The sequence below is a fragment of the Motacilla alba genome, chromosome 1 (genome assembly GCF_015832195.1).
Source record: "Motacilla alba alba isolate MOTALB_02 chromosome 1, Motacilla_alba_V1.0_pri, whole genome shotgun sequence".
Taxonomy (NCBI): Eukaryota; Metazoa; Chordata; class Aves; order Passeriformes; family Motacillidae; genus Motacilla; species Motacilla alba.
Window position 1 is genome coordinate 21,277,389 of NC_052016.1, and position 17,072 is coordinate 21,294,460.

The 17,072-nt window shown below is 40.0% G+C and overlaps 1 protein-coding gene across 2 annotated transcripts in view; it reads left to right on the top strand.

Annotated features, from left to right (window-relative positions):
* Window positions 1-636: 636 nt before the first annotated feature.
* The window catches only part of NCAM2 (neural cell adhesion molecule 2), a 276,541-nt gene continuing 260,105 nt past the window's right edge, over window positions 637-17,072 (top strand). The window contains exon 1 of one of the 2 annotated variants that reach the window (XM_038156028.1): window positions 637-836. In XM_038156028.1, coding sequence (XP_038011956.1) covers window positions 785-836 — 52 coding nt within the window. In that variant the 5' untranslated portion in view covers window positions 637-784. The remainder of the gene's footprint in view (window positions 837-17,072) is intronic. The other variant, XM_038156020.1, reaches the window with a different exon arrangement.

Genomic DNA, 17,072 nt, shown 5'->3' on the forward strand with positions numbered 1-17,072 from the left:
AGTGAATTCCTAGACAGCTGAATGAACATAAACCCGACGGGATTAGTTACAGACGCGCCCGTACGCGGGGCTCGCGGCGGTCCCGCTTGCCGCGGGCGGAGCGGAGCGGGCGACCTGCCGAGCCCCGCGCAGCCCCCGCCGGCCGCTCTCGGGGAAAAGAGGGTGCGGGGGACCCTCCAGACCCGGGGCGCGTCCCCGCCCGCGGGCAGCCAGAGCGCCGCTCCCGCGCTCTCCCGGGATGCTGGGGGCTTCCCAGCGGGATTCTCCCCCGATCCTCCGCCTCTCCGTTTTCGGCTGTGTCCCCTCCGTCAGCGGCGGGGGGAGCGGGCTCCGGAGGGGCCGTGGCGGCGAGGCGCGGGGAGCCGCCTCACCCCGCCGGGGGCTGCCAGCGGGAGGGCGTGCGGGGAGGGGCGCCCGGGGAGAGAGGGGAAGGGATCCAGGAGGGGATGCAGGGCGGGATGCTCCGGTCCTGCTGCCACCTCTCAGAGCGGCGGAAGAATCTGCGGGTCTGCTGCTCGTCGCTGTGGCGGGGTGCGTGTGCGGCGGAGGGATCGGCCGGCCCGCCGAGCGCCGCCCCCTGCGCGGCGGCGCGGCCCCGCCGATATAGCGCGGCGCGGGGAGGCGCGGCCGTCACTGGGCGAGCGGCGCTCCGCGGGTGCGGGGCTGTGCGGGCAGCGGCGGCGACGGCGGCGGCGGCAGCGGCAGAAGCAGCAGCGGCAGGGTTTGCCTGGGCTGGCCGAGCATCCTCCGACTTGGAACTGTCCGCTGGCGAAAGCTCCTGAACATGAGCCTCCTGCCTCTCTACCTGCTCGGATTGCTCCTCAGTAGCGGGCAAGGTAGGAGCGCTGCCGCCTTTTTCCTTTTCTTTTTGATTTTTTTTTCTTTTAATTATTATTCTTACCCATGCTGTCCACTCGCTCAAATTAACGGGAAAGAAACGGAGGAAAAAATTAAAGCAATGCATTATCGTGGAACCAAATTAAGAAGGACCTAAAACTTGCTTTATTGCCCACCTTTTTTTTTTCGATTCAGTCTTCAAGAGGTGTCATCTATAAGGAGGAAATAAAAGCTGGACAGTGCTAAGTGCACTTAGCTGCTTTGTATAGGATTTTGCAAAATTTTTTTTTAATTTGCACCCGATAAATGTATGAGAGAGATGAAGCGATTACACAAAATCTGCCGAGCACTGGTCTTTAAAATCCACGTCTGCCCGCGGGGAAGGCACTGTGGGCTTCGTTCTTAGGAGCAGGGAGAAGTGCTGGCTGTAGAGTCCGTGAGAATCCTGACCTGAAGTCTCCCTGCCGGGGTTTTCTCCTCTCTGGAAGACCCTTCCCCGCGCTGCCGGGACACCGAGCCCCCGGCTCGGGGGTGGCGCGGAGGGGAGGGCGCTGTCGGGGCCGCGGGGCTGTGTGCGGGTGCGGAGCCCTTGTGCCAAGGAATAGCACCGCGGGGGCAGGTGTGTGCGGGGGTCGGGGTGCGCCGGGATGGCCCCTTCGGGCACGCTTCGTCCTTTGCATATGTACGTGCATATATGTATATATACATGTGTATATGTATATATACATGTGTGTATCTATCTATCTATCTCTTCTATCTCTCTCTCTCTCTATATATATATATGTTTATTTATATACATACGTACAGTGCTTCGAGAAACGCAGACTCGGAGGTTGTGGTGCGGCCACTGGGTTTGGTCTGTTTTCTGGGGCTGACATATATATATATATATATATATATATATATATATACACACACAGATAGATAGATAGATATTTATTTGTTTATTTTTGGATGTCCCCTGCGTGGTTACTTAAGCATTTGTGCTCCTGGAAGAAGCTGGGCGGGAAGGGGCGCAGCCGCTGGGCGAGGGAAAACCACCGCGCGGTTTGGAAACTGTTCGGGTAAGTTCCCGGCGTCCGGCCGGGGCGCTGAGCCGCGCGGGGCTGTCCCTGCCCCCGCTCCCTCTGCCCCCCTGCCCTGTGCGACACTACGTTCCCTGCACCTGAGAGGATGGGCGGCGGTCCCACTTCCTAAGGAGGTGTTAGGGGAGGAATAAACCCCACCCAGCCCGAACGCCCCAGAGGGATATCAGCGGGGGCCGGCCCCGGGCCGCGCTGCCGCCGCCGGGCGCCAGGGGGCGGCCGAGCTCCACGGCGGCGCCGGGAAGTCCCCGGGACGGGGCGGCCTCGCCCGCTGCTCCCGGGCTGGGAAGCGCTGGACGTGCCACCCACGGTGTCCTGTGCGGGGCTGGGAAGGGCTGGATGTGTCACGCACGGTGTGCTGTGCGGGGCTGGCAGGGGTTGGATGTGTCACGCACGGTGTGCTGTGCGGGGCTGGCAGGGGTTGGATGTGCCACCCACCGTGTGCTGTGCGGGGCTGGCAGGGCTGGATGTGCCACCCACGGTGTGCTGTGCGGGGCTGGCAGGGCTGGATGTGCCGCCCACGGTGTCCTGTGCGGGGGCAGCGAGATTTGTCGCGCTTAAGGAAGGGACGGGGGGTCAGGCATGATGCCTTGAGGTACCAAGAACCGCATCTGCGAAGGTCTCCTTCCATGCATCTGTGGCTAAGCCTGGCACCATCCAGATGGTTTCTTTCGGCGATAATTAGTAAAAAGAGAGCACCAGGTGCTTTCAATTTCTACAGAAAATGCTGCCTTGTTTTTGCCACATCAGGGCGAGCTGGGGAGGTCTCCCGAGGAGCAGCGATTGGGGAACACTCCGGAGGCTTTTAGGTACAGCCGGCACTGGGATGGCAGAGGAGGAGAACGGGAAAGCTTCCTACAGGCTTTGCAGTGATCTACCTGGTGTAATGATGCGCGTAGAGATGTGGAACGCGCCTCCTCCAAAGGAGGAAGGGTAGAAAGCGACTTTGTGAAGTGTGATTTCTGCAGCGTGGGAGGATTGCATAGTTTAGGTATCTTACTATCGCAAATGTCAGGAGATAAATAATGGAGTGAAATTACAGATACTATTAAACCGAGTTTTAAAAATTATAGGATATGTGTGAGGGGGGGATGGAAAGAAGCGGAGGAAAGCTGAATAAACCTAATATTAATAGTAAGTTATTTCCCTCAATTTAAAGAAACAGCTTCATTTTATTCTTTTTAATAAAGGAAGGGAATTTCATTGGCAGAGTATGATTTTTTTTAACTGACTGAGGCTGCTCATTTCTGTTACTGCTACAATCCACAGCAGGGCATAGTAAATGGGAATGGGAGAACATCTGCATATGGAAAATATACCCATTTAGGTTGCTAGGGAAGAGGCATTTTCTACAGTGGTGTTTGGGGGGGAGTTTATTATTTTTAATTTTAATGAGCATTATTGAGGTGAGGGATTTATTGTACTTTTTTTTTTTTTTTTTGACACCACCTTGAACTAGTCGTGAGAATTTCTTGAAGTGAATCAAATTATTTGAGAGGCTATTCCAAAAACTCTTGTGATTTTTATTTTTTTTTGGGGGGGGGGGGGGGGGGGGGGCGGGGAATGTTCCTCAGTGTGAGGAACACTTACATCATCAAATGAAGATTGTAGTGCTTGTGAGGGTTACTTTTTTGGTTTGTTTTTAAAAAAGGCATTATTATGTGAGTATTAAATTATTATGACTTTTAAGATAGTTTGGATGGCTAAGAAAAAGTCAGTAACTACATTTGGATCATTTGCTTTGGAAATACTGAAACTCTTAGGTTCAGGATTTCTATTTTGAAGGATATAGATGCAGTAGATTTTATGAAGAATGACTGAAGCCTTTTCTTTGAGAAGTGCTGGTGTTTAAGGCTGGAGAGAGGGAACTGTGCTGTATTTGTTCTGTTCCAGAAAATCAGAGCAGTTTGAGAACAAGTAGCAGACAGCCATCTCTTCCCCCAGCCCCTTAGGTTAAGAGCTTATGAATGTCATAATTATCTACCAGGGCCAAATAGTTCCTCTCCTAATTTCATCACAAGGGAGGAGTTTAACTGGCAGTGTTATTGTGCTCAAACAAAAGGATTTTTTTCTTAACATTTCAAAGCTGTCCAGACAATTTATTGAGCTTGAATTAGCTTTGCTTTAATAACAGTTGAAACAAAACACACACATACTCCCCACTATACCACAAACCAAAAGAGAGCATACTGCACTCTGCAAATCTGACTTTTAAGATATGTAGTGATAAATAAAGTTTCCTTGGTTTTCACCAGTGTCTGGGGACACTGACATGAAGTGGATGAGATGTACATCTTCCCAAGTTGTAAAATCCTATTTTTTTACCACTCTGCATAGTACACATTTCTTTAGCTTAGATTTTTTTTTTTAATTGCTGTAGAAAATGTTTTGCTTGTAGAATTTAATCTATTTTGTGCTCATCCAGGAGATTTATAGGAGTGAGTGTGTTTGGCTTCAACTTTCTTCTTTTCACTGCTTTGGTATGAAGTTTCTTCTTGTATTTTGTGAAGAGTTTCTCTTTACAAGTGCTTTAAAGGGACTGCTTGTTAATAAGGAACTTTCCCCCAGGGAGATGCCAGCATATGTGTCTTATTCACCAACAGTCTGGAATCCTGCTTCTTTCTGCTTTTTGTGTAGTGAACCCATGACGTTTGGAATTTTTGAAATCAGTGATTTTGCTTACTGGATTAAGTGGAACTACTGTTTTACTCTGATTGTACACTGAAATCTGAAGCAGATCCTGAGACTTCAAGTAGACATTTTCTACTAGTTGAGTTGTAAAATTGCATTAAGATTAAAATACAGCTGTTATCTTTCCTTCTTGTTTTCACCCTTCTAAAACAAACAAAAATCTGACAAAATCATGCTTGATTTTTCTATTTTAGGCTACGTTCTCCTTTTCAGGTAAATATGAGAATCAAAATACCTATCTGAAAATAAGCCTGAACTGATGAAGAGTTCTGAAACATTGACTTAGAAATAGGTAGATGAGAAATATGTAGAGAGCTTTATTTCATGCACTCCCATACAAATGGGATTAGAGATATCTTTATCATTTGCAGTAATTCTAAATCATGAAACATATGAACAATAAAGTCATAGACACAGAGCTTCAAAGTCTTGGAGGTTGAATAGCATAATTTGGACTCTATCTTACAGCACAGCACATTTATTTAGATAACTCATTATTTTTGTCTATGGAAATGCTGCCTTATTGTTAAGAAAAAATTATGTATTATCTCCCTTTCATGGCCACCTTCTTCAACAAATTTTTGCGAACAAATGCAGTATTTGTTTGCCCTTTCACTGACCTTTTCTTTGAGGCACCTTTTGCAAGTGGTTCATGTTTACCTACTGATTTTCTTTCAATATTCTCCAGTAATCCCACAGTTACATTCTGAACATGCCATTTGATTCCAGTGCAATTGAGTCAAGTTAATATGACATTTTGGGAAACACATGTTTTAACTTCACTGTAATTTGTGTCTGTGGGTTGAAAATCTATTATTGAAAGAGTAGGATATTAACTTCTCCAGGTAAAGAATCTGGTTAATGGCTGGTATTCAGATATTAACCACTTATTTCAATCAATTAATGCCAGATGTCTTATTTGTTTGCTTGTTTTTTGTGTTTTGTTTTTTTTTTTTTTTTGTTGGTTTTTGTTTTGTTTTTGTGGGTGTTTTGGTTTTTTGTTTGCTTGTTTTAATTTTATTTTTTTTTAGCATATACATTTACCTTAAAACATAAGGGCAGTATAATTGATGATGTGTATTCTGAAGTTCTGCAGGTCATTTGAATCTCATTTTCAATGTCTCTTGAAATTCAGAAATAGGAGAGACTGGAGGAAAAACTTACTGATAACCTGAGGTATTCAAATCTGGAGGCTTGTTGGAGTCTCATGGACTAGATCCAAGCCTATTGGTAACTTATGTCTTAACATCAGCTTTTATTTTGACCCAAGCAATTAACCATGGCCTAACCTAATTCTGACATAGTGTCATGGCTTCCCCCTTGGTGTATTTAACTGCTTCTTAGTTTAGGTATTTGACTAGAATATTCAATTTTTGGGAACTAGTTTAAAACTCAGAATATTTTTTAGTATTAAATAGGGCATTCAGAGCAGTACTTGTCATTACTTAAGAATTTGAGGATGTGCAGCTTCAGTGATGTAATCCTGCATTCATTAACAAAATATTTTTATTGCTTTTGTAGCTCAGTTCCACTTAAAACTGTTTGAATTTGTATTTGTTTCCTGATATTTTTAAAGGATATCAGGAAACAAAAGAGTTAAGAAAAAAAGATACTCTTCAGATGCCTTTTGCTATGTCATAGCATCTTTAATGGGGTGTCTTCAAAAATAAAGGTACCAATGTTCTTATTTTTATTACATGCCTGAGTTTTTGCATTATTTGTTATCTGTTGATTGATGATATCATTAATTGGAGAAGACATGTTCTGATTTGTTTTGCTGTAGATGAGCAGAGAACCTACCTTTTAATTTATTGAATAGAAAAAAAAGAAGAAAAACAGGGAGAGTCATTTATCTGGTTACAACTATTCATGGTGACATCTTACGATATTAAAATCCTTGTGTACTGGAAAAGAAAGACATGTAAGTGTTAATAAAAGTTATGTAGAAAGGACACAAAGAATACAGGCATCAACAATGTTAGAAATCCTTGTATTCACAAGACTGCCAAGCCTTTGAGTGGCTCCATGGAAGCACCAAACTAGAGGCTCATTCTTAGCAGGAATCCATTGATTCCAGTGGCTTCACTGGAGTATGTGAAAGTGTCTCTTGAAATGGCAGGAGGTCACCAGCATTTATTTTTGGAAATAGCATGAGATGGGCAACACTGTCCATTTATGCTGCTGTTATGATTTAGGAAATTATGATTAACAGATAATATCTCTTTGCAGTTGTGCATGAGCAGCTGGATCATTAATGAATGCATGGGAGTAATCGTCTGAACTGCAAGTCTAATGATCTTCTGCAGAATGAGATATTTATAACATACTGCTTAGATATTAAGATTTCTGTGAATATTGCCATTTGGGAGGCACTAGAACAGGATTCACACAGAAGTTGTGGATCCTGTCCCTGGCATTGTTCAAGTCCAGGTTGAGTGGAGCTCAAGCTGGTCTAGTGGGAAGTGTCCCTGCCCATGACAGTGGTGTTGGAATGAGATGATCTTAAAAGTCCCTTCCAATCCGAGCCATTCTATGATTGTAGCCAAACTCTGCTAATTCTAGTCATAGGAGATCATCCATTGACTTAAGTTTGTGTTTGCATGAGAGACAAGAAGGACCAGTTCTTTAAAAGCACTTATTTTACTGTCTCAAGTAGATTAATCTGGAAAAGAGGGTGACAGTAAAGTGTATCAACTAAAGATTCATTACACAGTTTCTGCCTATTTAAGAACAATGCTAAAAGCTTGTAGCCAAACACCTGCTGAAATGTTTTACTTGCTTCCTGCCTCTTCTGGAAAAGAAAAAATGCAGTCCTTTGGTTTCACCGACTCTTTAATGTGATGCATAAAGATCATTGCAAAAAGGATGAAGAGAACAAGTCTTTCAGAAATTTATTTGGCAAGCCTGGAGATCTACTAACTAAGGGTGTAATTGGTTACCAGTTCCCATGGTCCGCATAATCTTGTCTGAAATATCGTTTCTGGATAGATAACATCCAGATAAAATTGGGAAGCAGCATGTAGTACTATGGAGGTTTTGTCAGCCTCTTTAGTAGTCCTGCCTATCATTACTGAAATAAATTTCCTCTTAACTAAACAAGTTCCTTCAAGAACTAGATTTCCATAAAAAGCATAGATCTTGGATATGTTAATTTATGTTCTTTTAAGATGTAGTGGCTCTCAGTAAAAAAAAAAAAAAAAAAAAAAAAAAAAAAGAGAGAGAGGGAAATACAAGTGGCTCATTTTCATTTTGCTGAGTTAAATTTTTCCTCCTAACAAAATTTATACTGTGACTTTAGAAGGCTGCACTGGTTTTCATTTGTTGTTCTAATCACCTGAGTAGTATTGCTAAACAGTGGACAGAGGTTGATGAATAACCTCATAATTCAGCAATAGTCAGAGCTGTAGCTTATGAATAACTTATAAGGATACAAATGAAATTTTTCTTTTCAAGATGATGTTTCCCTTTAGCTAATACTAAACTAAAGGTTTGCATTGCAGTTGTAGTCTAAGGAACAATACCAGCTATGATCCAAAATTCATACTTGGAAATCACACAAGAAGTCATTGTCCTGACCCCTTTGCCCAAGAGGTGCCATTTAGAGCATAGTATGAATTCAGATTAAAAGCACTCACTGCCAGCAATTTTCTTGCTACTAAAGGATGTTGCACCAGATTCAGTCAAGCTGCAAGTAATTTCAAACCCATTAACTTTGTAGACCTTTATACTCAGCTGAATTTGGCTTGCATGAACTCAGGTCCATGGTTAAAATAATAAAGTATTTAAAAACAGAAACACAAAGATGTGATACAGATAGATATAAATAGGAGGGAAAAGGTAATCTTGCCTCTTATCATGAACAGTTCCTTTAACTGATGATACAGTTGTTTTTTTTTTTATTGTAAGAGGATACATGTAATCGAGGTGTAATTGTATTGTGTTAACATTATGACATTGTTATTTTAATTAGTCAAAGCAGAATAAACTACAGATCCAGTGTAGTTGATTTATAGGAAAGAGGATAGCAAACAAGGATATATTAAATGTACTGCAGACCAGTTATCTGGAGTATCATAATACAGCATTTTTTAAAGAAGTTCTTGAACATACAATACTCATAAACTAATGTACTTACTGGATCAGAAAAAGATTGATCTACTCCAGTGACCTCAACAGAGACTCAAAGCAGGAGTTATAAAGGAACAAGTAAGTACAGAACAGGAAGAGTGTGATACTTCTGTCAGTGCACCTACAATGTTCAGGGATATGTCAGGTTATATCTGTGTGATCTTCCTTAACAATCTTGGCAGATCTTTGTTGCGTGAATTTGTTCCTAAATCTGCCGGTACTTTGATCTGCTTAGTACAAAGTGACAACAACTTACACAAGAGAAAAAGAAGTCTGAAAAAAAAATGTTCAGTCCTTTAATTGTGGTGCTGTAAGTACTGGAGTCATACCAGTTCCTTACTTGACTCTTCTGTGGCATTTGAATGATCATAACAGAGAAGCTGCCAATCTCTTATGTGATGGACTCAGAGCTATGTGTTATATTCATGGGCTTCACAGTGAATTATTTTTTTTTTTTTTTTTTTTTTTTTTACTTAGTAGTCAGTTCCCTAATTTTTTAAGCATTTTTCCCCTACCCTTTTGGTAATAGTTATTTTAATTTAACAAATAGTAATGTGAACTACTTGAATTTTATGCTGATCTGTATCAGGCCAATTTTAAAAAAGCTTCCCAGTTTGTAAGTATCTCTTTTGCACTATAGTCAGTGTTGCAAGTTGTTCCTTACAAGGAGGCGAGGACTAAAACTGGTCTAGCAGTAATCCTGGTGAAATAAATGCTGAGAGATTTGATTCCTGGAAAGATGATTCCCAGGGGTGAGCATATGGAAAGAGCAGAGATACTTTGAAACAAAGCTTGATACATGAGTAAATGGATATAGAACGATTAAAAAAAACAAAACCCCACCAACCCAAAACCAACCCTTCAGAATGAAAATTAATATCTTACCAAAAAAGCGGTGACTCTAGCATACAAACAGGGGGCAAGAAGTATTGTTAGTCTTAAGGTGGTTAAGAATCACAGAATGTCCTGAGTTAGAAGGAACCACTACGATCACAGTGTTGGACTCCTGGCCCTGTGCAGGAGCCCCCAGCAATCTCACCATGTGTCACAGACATTGTCCAAATGCTCCTTGAGCTCTGTCTGGTTTGGTGCTGTGGTCACTCCCCTGGGGAGCCTGGTCCAGTGCCCAGTCACCATCTGTGTGAAGAACCTTTTTCTGATACCCAGCCTAAACCTCCCATGACACAGGTTCAGACCATTCCCTTGGGTTGTGTCACTGTCACAGAGATCAGTGCCTGCCCCTCCTCCTCCCCTCACAAGGAAGTTGTAACTGCAGTGGGGTCTCCCCTCAGTCTCCTCTACTCCAGGCTGAACAAACCAAGTATCCTCAGATGCTCCTCATATGGCTTCCCCTCCAGACCCTTCACCATCCTCATTGCCCTCTATTGGATGTTCTCTAATATAATTCCATTATTGAGGTAGCTAAAATTGCATACAGCACTTAAAGTGAGGCTGCACCAGTTCTCACAAAGTGCAGCCTTAAATTCTTTGCATTTTTTGATTTTTTTTTAAATTTTATTTTAGTAGTAATAGAGAATTGCAAAGACAACATTGCACAACATTTAAACCTGGTTTTTGCTAATCACCTGAATGATCTGGTGTGAGTAATCTCTGTTTTGCAACAGAATCTTTGGTTTTGCTGCTTTCTGTTTGGCTTTTTGTTCCTGAATTCTAATTTTGTAAATCTTGTCTTATTCATCTTGGAGTTTAAGATGAATTATATCCAGTTGAGCATTGCTGTAATAAATAATGCAGCAATTCAGGTGCTCCTCTGCTTTCTCTGTTGGGGAACAATACCAAAATTTAGAGTTAAGCAAAAGCTAATGCTGACTTTTCCCAGTGGAGACTGTCTGTAGTATAATATGAATGCCACATCTCCAGACTTTTAGACTTTTATTTTCTTTTATTTTAAGAAAACGGTGTTACGTGAGATGAGTTCTGCTAAGAGAACTGTGCACACCCTGCAGCCACAGAACTCCCACTGAAGTCAAGTGTTTCAGGGGTTGTACTGATTGCACTTTTCAGGGTCTGATTGAAGCTTTCAGGAGTTGTATAAATTCCATATGAGTATGAGGGAATTTTGATTCAGTGAAGAATAGAAAAATCAAGTTCTAACTTCATGTGTGTTTAAGTAGTGGGCATGTTTATAAGTAGTGATGAAAAATTGTGGGGCTAATCCAAAAGCACGGAAGAACTGGAAACCAAAAGGGTGTTCTGGTGTGCCAGATTCTATTCAAGAGGTAAAGTGCAAGACACAAAAAGGATATTTTTCTCTGTGCTTTTTAATAATAAATCCAAAGATGCATTGTAAATATTGTAAGCTGCCAGTTTCATTGTCTCCCTCTGGAAACACATGCAAAAATTGCAATTAATCATCACAGTCACTTAGCTGTAGCCCAGGCTATAACTGTGTTGGAAAGTTTAGCATTCAGTATGAAAATCCATCACTAAATTCTTCACTCGTTTTTGCTTGAGGTTTTGAGAGTTTTGATTTACTTGTTTGTTCTGGTCTGTGGCTTTGTGACACTGGTCAAAATTGTTCTTTAGGCATTCAGTATTCAGGTCATGCCTGCAGGTCTGTAAGTGCCACTGTCTGAGTGATCAGATGTTCCAGGGACTTGTGCCAGTTTATAGCAATTCCACATATTGGGTTCAACAGCTTTTAGCATTTAGTCAAAATAATCCTTTCCAGCACCTGTGCATTGCTTTTCTGTGAATTAGAATTCTGTGTTTGGATTATACAGCCTGTGTATGTAAAAAAATTATGTTGCTGGGTTTTTTTTGAACCAGAGAACTCTCTCAGAGGTGGTATTTTCTATACAGTGCTGCTAAACTTATAGTAGACTTACTCTGATTTTACCATTCTTAGAAGAAAATTTATAGAATTCTGTTTACTGTCATGATAGTGATTTTCAATTCTGTGAGTGCATGGCCTTTGTATGTGCTGCTAATTTTAAAAATAATTGTATCTTACATTCACATTTCTATATCATTTGCAAACAGTAGTTTAAATCAGAAGATTCTTATTTGTGTTCTAAAATCTCAGGAATCACCTATTTCACTCTGTGTAGCCCTTTGTGCCATACTCCAACAGCCTTTTATTTTTTTTGTGCTGTCCTAGGTACATGAATGAATACTTTATCTGCTGCATAAAAGAGCAGATATGGCTGGGGAAACTATTAAATAAAGAGTAAAAATGGTGATGAAAAGAAATAGACATTTCTGTGAACCACGAATTTTGCATTTTTAGTTACATATGATCTGATTTAGGAAAAAAACCCAAACAAGCACAACTTAGCAATCCCAGAAAGCATAATTTTCCAGGGAAAAGCCCTTCTGCTGTTAGATGAAGTTCTGATTTCTGTTCCTCTGTGCTCATTTTAAAACAGGACAGATAACTGTAGACAGTGAGTGTACCAGAAAATTAAAAGAAAGACTTTATCATAATGTAAATATTATAAGAGCTAGTCTAAGGAAATTTTACTCTTTTTTTCAGTGTGATTAGTGACTGTTGCTATTGCTTTGTTGCACCTTAACTATATTTGTCACTATTTTCCAGACTGTGATGCTCACTCAGGAGTGCTCTCAAAGGTTTTTAGGTACTCTTAGTCTTTAGACACATAAGTCAATGCAAGGTAGTGCTGCAGAAAAAGCCATTTCTGTTCATAACTGTACCAACTCTATTTCTTGTGACCTGAAGGTATTAAATAAGTAACATCCCTGTCTTCCTGTATAAAACCCTGTTTCTGCAATGATGGTCTGTTTTTACCCATGAAAATGACTGAATTATCTAATTACTTTTATGAACATTTGATCAAAATCACCAGTGCTGTAACGGGGGGAGATGGGAAACTCAAGCAGTATGAAAGGACAAACCCTGAGTGCTTGTTCTCCTCCAACAAGAGATGGTTAGTGGTGGAGGTTTTCTGTTTGTTTGTTTGTTTATTTGCATGTTTGGGTTTTTCTTTGATGTGTTTTTTTTTGTTTTTTTTTTTTTAAGGGGTAGGGCCGCTAAAACAAAGCATTTGGTTTTCATAGTTCAGTGGTGCTTTTATAGAATCATAGGATTGTTAAGGTTGTCAAAGACCTTTAAATTTATCAACCATCAGCCATCAACCCAGAATCACCACAGTGTTCACCACTAAACAGTGTCCTCTGTCATATTCACACATTTTTTGAATGCTTCCAGAGATGGTGACTCCACCACTTTCCTGGGAAGTCTGTTTCAGTGCTTTAAAACTCTTTCCATGATTTTTTTTCCTAATGAAAGCATCACATGAAGTCTCACATAGCACTCATAAGACTGGAAAACAATCCTTTCTCTTAAAATTCTGTTACCTGATGTTTTTCTGAAATTTGGTCCTAAAAATAGCTGCACGTGTCTATGACAAAGAATTACTAAAACAGCAGAAATGAGAATATAAGTTTTTCTAAGCAGCTGTTCGGGAAAAAAACTGCACAGTGAAGCAAAAGCTACTTTTCACAATAAACACTTCTATACAAAAAAAAAAAAAAATCGTATTGTTAGTCTGAGTTCAATTGTTCATGAAATACCTTTGTGTAAGGTTTAATTCCTACCTAAATAAATATTTGCTTGTTTTGTCTGGCTTTTGGGTTTTGGTTTTTTTTTGTTGGAATGGGGATTTTGGGGTGTTTTTGAGTATTTTTCTTTTTTTATTTTTGCCTTTACATTATTAAAATACTTTTCATACTGTCTTACAAGAATTAAAATATGAGTGAAGTCATCTGCCTATGGATATTTTCTTCCTTAACTGATGTGAAATTAAGCATAAAGAAACTTTGAGAAAAGTCAGAGTCCATGCTGAATCCGGAATTGAACCAGCTATTTTGATTGCATTTCAATGCTGTAACAGTCATCCTGCTTTTATTTTATTATGTGATACTGAGTCCAAACAGACATGAAAAGATGTGGTGATTGTAAACTGGTTTCACTGATGTTCTTTGGTGCTATGCAAGTTGATTCCAGGAGATCTGTCTCAAATGGGCCTGAGCTGAGGCTAAAATGTTGGGTGGGCTTCATTTAGCATTTCTTAAGAATCCTAAGGAGTACCTCTCAGAAATATTTATTTAAATCTGCAGATTAGTGAGGGGAATTCTTGGTGGTTCTTTTTAAGAAATCAGGGAATCGAAATAGAAATGTGCTTTTTGGTGGGAAAATATATTGCTGGGGAGGAAGAGGGGAAGAGAGGAATACAAACAAAAACCCAGCACAAAGTCAAAAAACACCCTAATGTGGGTGAAAACAACTTGTAAGACACGTATTTAAAGGTTCATGTTCCCCTCTCACTATTCTGACACTGCATCAGAAATTACATTTTTTATGGTTTTGAAATAAGAGCTGTGAGCATATATCTCTTTGAAGAACTAAACAGAATAACCAAACTGTTTTACTTCCATGGCCATCCAGGCTATTTGGGTGTTTTAGGCTGGTTGTGAATGCTGGACTGGTAAGGCTTCAGGTATGTGAAACTGAGTGAGAAAGATGTTTGCAGTGTTGGTATGGTCAGAGCCTGACCAAACATTTTTTTTCTTTTCTGCAAACTCCATTTATTAAAATTGCCAGATTGGATACCTGTAGTTGTGCTTTTATGTCTTTTGGGAGTGAAGGTGGACCTGCTTTTGTCTTCCTGAGTTTTGTTTCCATTTAAACACTGGTGCCTTTGAGTTACACAGCTGCCTTTCCATGATACACAAACACATTGAAATACAAATGCAAAATTAATTACTGATAATATTAGTTTCAAACACAGAAATAGCTAAATATGTCTATGTATTTAATCAATTTTCCTAAAAAAGACAATATTGCTACTTAGGTAGGTGTTTTGAACAAGCAGTTTACAGGGTTCCAAATGCTGGTGCAACCCTGTGTGGTTTCTTTAATCCTACAGTAGAAATGGGGAGGGCTCTGGAATCTAGATTGGAATGCACATTCCCTGATCCCTTAAAACAACTGAGAGAACAGAGTAATTAGAGGGGCAAAATTTATGTGTCCCCTTCACTGCTTGTAGACACAAGAGGTTATCTATTGCTGTAAATTGAATTGGCTGTATAAACAGCAGCATAATTTATTTAGAGTTAGGTCTAAAAGACTTGGAAAAGACCAGTGGAAGAACAAGAAGGGGATTGTAAAGAGAAGAGAGGTACAGAGACTGCAGCTGTACTTTTGTTCAAGTAACTGATGTAACTCATATATATTGATGTATTTCATTACAGTAGAATTTCTTTGTGCTTGAACCATTGACAATATAGAGAGCAGGGGACCCAACATTTCAGTAGAAGTTCTAATCCTCTTTGAAAATGCATATTTTTTCTAATACCAATCATATTTCATAAATTTATAAAATCAATCACCACCTCCTTCTGCTGATCTATGAATATTCATCCTTGCACTTCTTCCCCAGACAACTTGGAAAAATGACAATGTGCCTTTGAAATGGATATATATAATTTTTTCTTCAAAGTCAATAACATAACTTCCATGTAACTATTCTGGATGCTGTTCAGTGCACATTCACTTAGTTACTGAAAGGAATGGTTTGGGCAGCTGCTTGCTTGCAGCCGTGGTAATGCCATGAGAGGCACACAGAAGTGCCCCTGCACTGCTTCTGCAGAAGTCTGAGATGCATTGCTCCCCTTCCTCCCCTCCAGGCTTCTGCAGGGTTAAAATAAGACCACGTTTCTGTCTTTCTGTAGGGATTACTCAGATGAACAAAGTATAACTTAGAGTGACACAGACAAGATAAATTATGGTTGAAATTTCTAGCATGTACCACTGGAGTAGCTCAACAGAAAGTGCAACTTGCTCAGAAATACAAGGACTTTTGTGTGAATAGTTTTAATTTCTCTATTCAATTGGATCTTTAATAAATGTTTTTTAGTGTTTCTTATCTTGAATTAAATATTTCTTGAAAATGATGTGGCTATCTTAGTAGCATGTATCCCTTTTTTTGACTTTAAGGAAAATGTGGGGGGTTTCTTATGTTTAAATAGGCTCCTTGAGAAGAACAGTTATAGTTTTATTAGAGGTTAGTTTGCTGCATGTAATAAGTTCCTTGATTTTTTAATCTTGATTGTTGGTTTTTACAGACCAAATCTGTCACTTGAGTAAACAAGATGTTTTATTTAATCTCCAGTCTTTAATGCAGCCTTCTGAAAGACGGACCTTTTTGAGTGCAAAGTTCGTTGTCATGTTGCTGGTGTGTGTTTCTGACCAGAATGCAAAGTAGCTTGAATCCATACATTCTTTTTTTCCTGTACTGGGATAGCTGCCAAATCTATGTCAGCAATTAACTTCTGAATGTGTCAGCTGTAACAAATACAGTTCATTGTTTCTTGACTAGTTAACAGCTAGTTTAAAAGGCAGAAGCAGCCTCAAATGAAAGGGAATTACTGTGCATTTTGTATCTAAAATCGTCAGGCACTTAAAACCACTTAAAAAAAGAAAATTAAAATCTAGTTCTAGGAAGGATTTTTAGGAGTTTAAAAGTTCTTAGTTGATTCTTCAAGTCAAAATATGCCAGATAACTGGATAATGAAGTTATCTGACAAAATTATGGTCAATTACAGGTAATTTTCAATAAAGGGCTATATCATTCAATATCTGAGCTTCTGTTTCTCTCATGTGTAAATCAAAACACTAACATCCCTTTCCTCCTTCCCTTTCCCCCACACTCCCCCAAAAAATCCTCCAAGAAATCTCTCTTGAACTGTGAGAATAATATTTGAGATACCAGTTAGAAAAAAGATATCACAAAAAAAAAAATTCATTCAGAGAACCAGAAAATTATGGGGATTATCTAAAATGAAGTGCAAAACCAGTTTAGAGGAGTGCAATAAGAATACTCTTCCTCCTCACAGATAATCATGTTCTTATTATTAATGTTTGGGATTTCTTAAGTTTACAGGCTGTTTGCACAAAGTACAATAATGTAATATTCATGTTTAGCCTATATTATTTTTGCTAAATTTTCCTCTGCAAGTGAAATGTGAATGGTTTGCTGTGAACATTTTAAAGCCACTGTATCTTTTATTAGTTCTTTAAGCTTCATGGAGACCTCTTCTTTTCCAAATTTTAAACCAGTTATACCAGCAGAAGCGTTTTGCTATTTAAATTGCAGTTTTAGTATGCGTATGACACTTTTTGCTTTCATGTTCTCTTAAAGGTGTATTTTTGTATATTCTGTCTTGTGGAGCTCAGCATGAAGATGCTGGTAGTAAATGAAGACAAAAGGGGCGGTTGTAACAGGTGTCAGTCAATTTCTTGCATAAGAGGGCAGTTTCAGTTTTTTTTCTTACAGTGATAGGTGATAA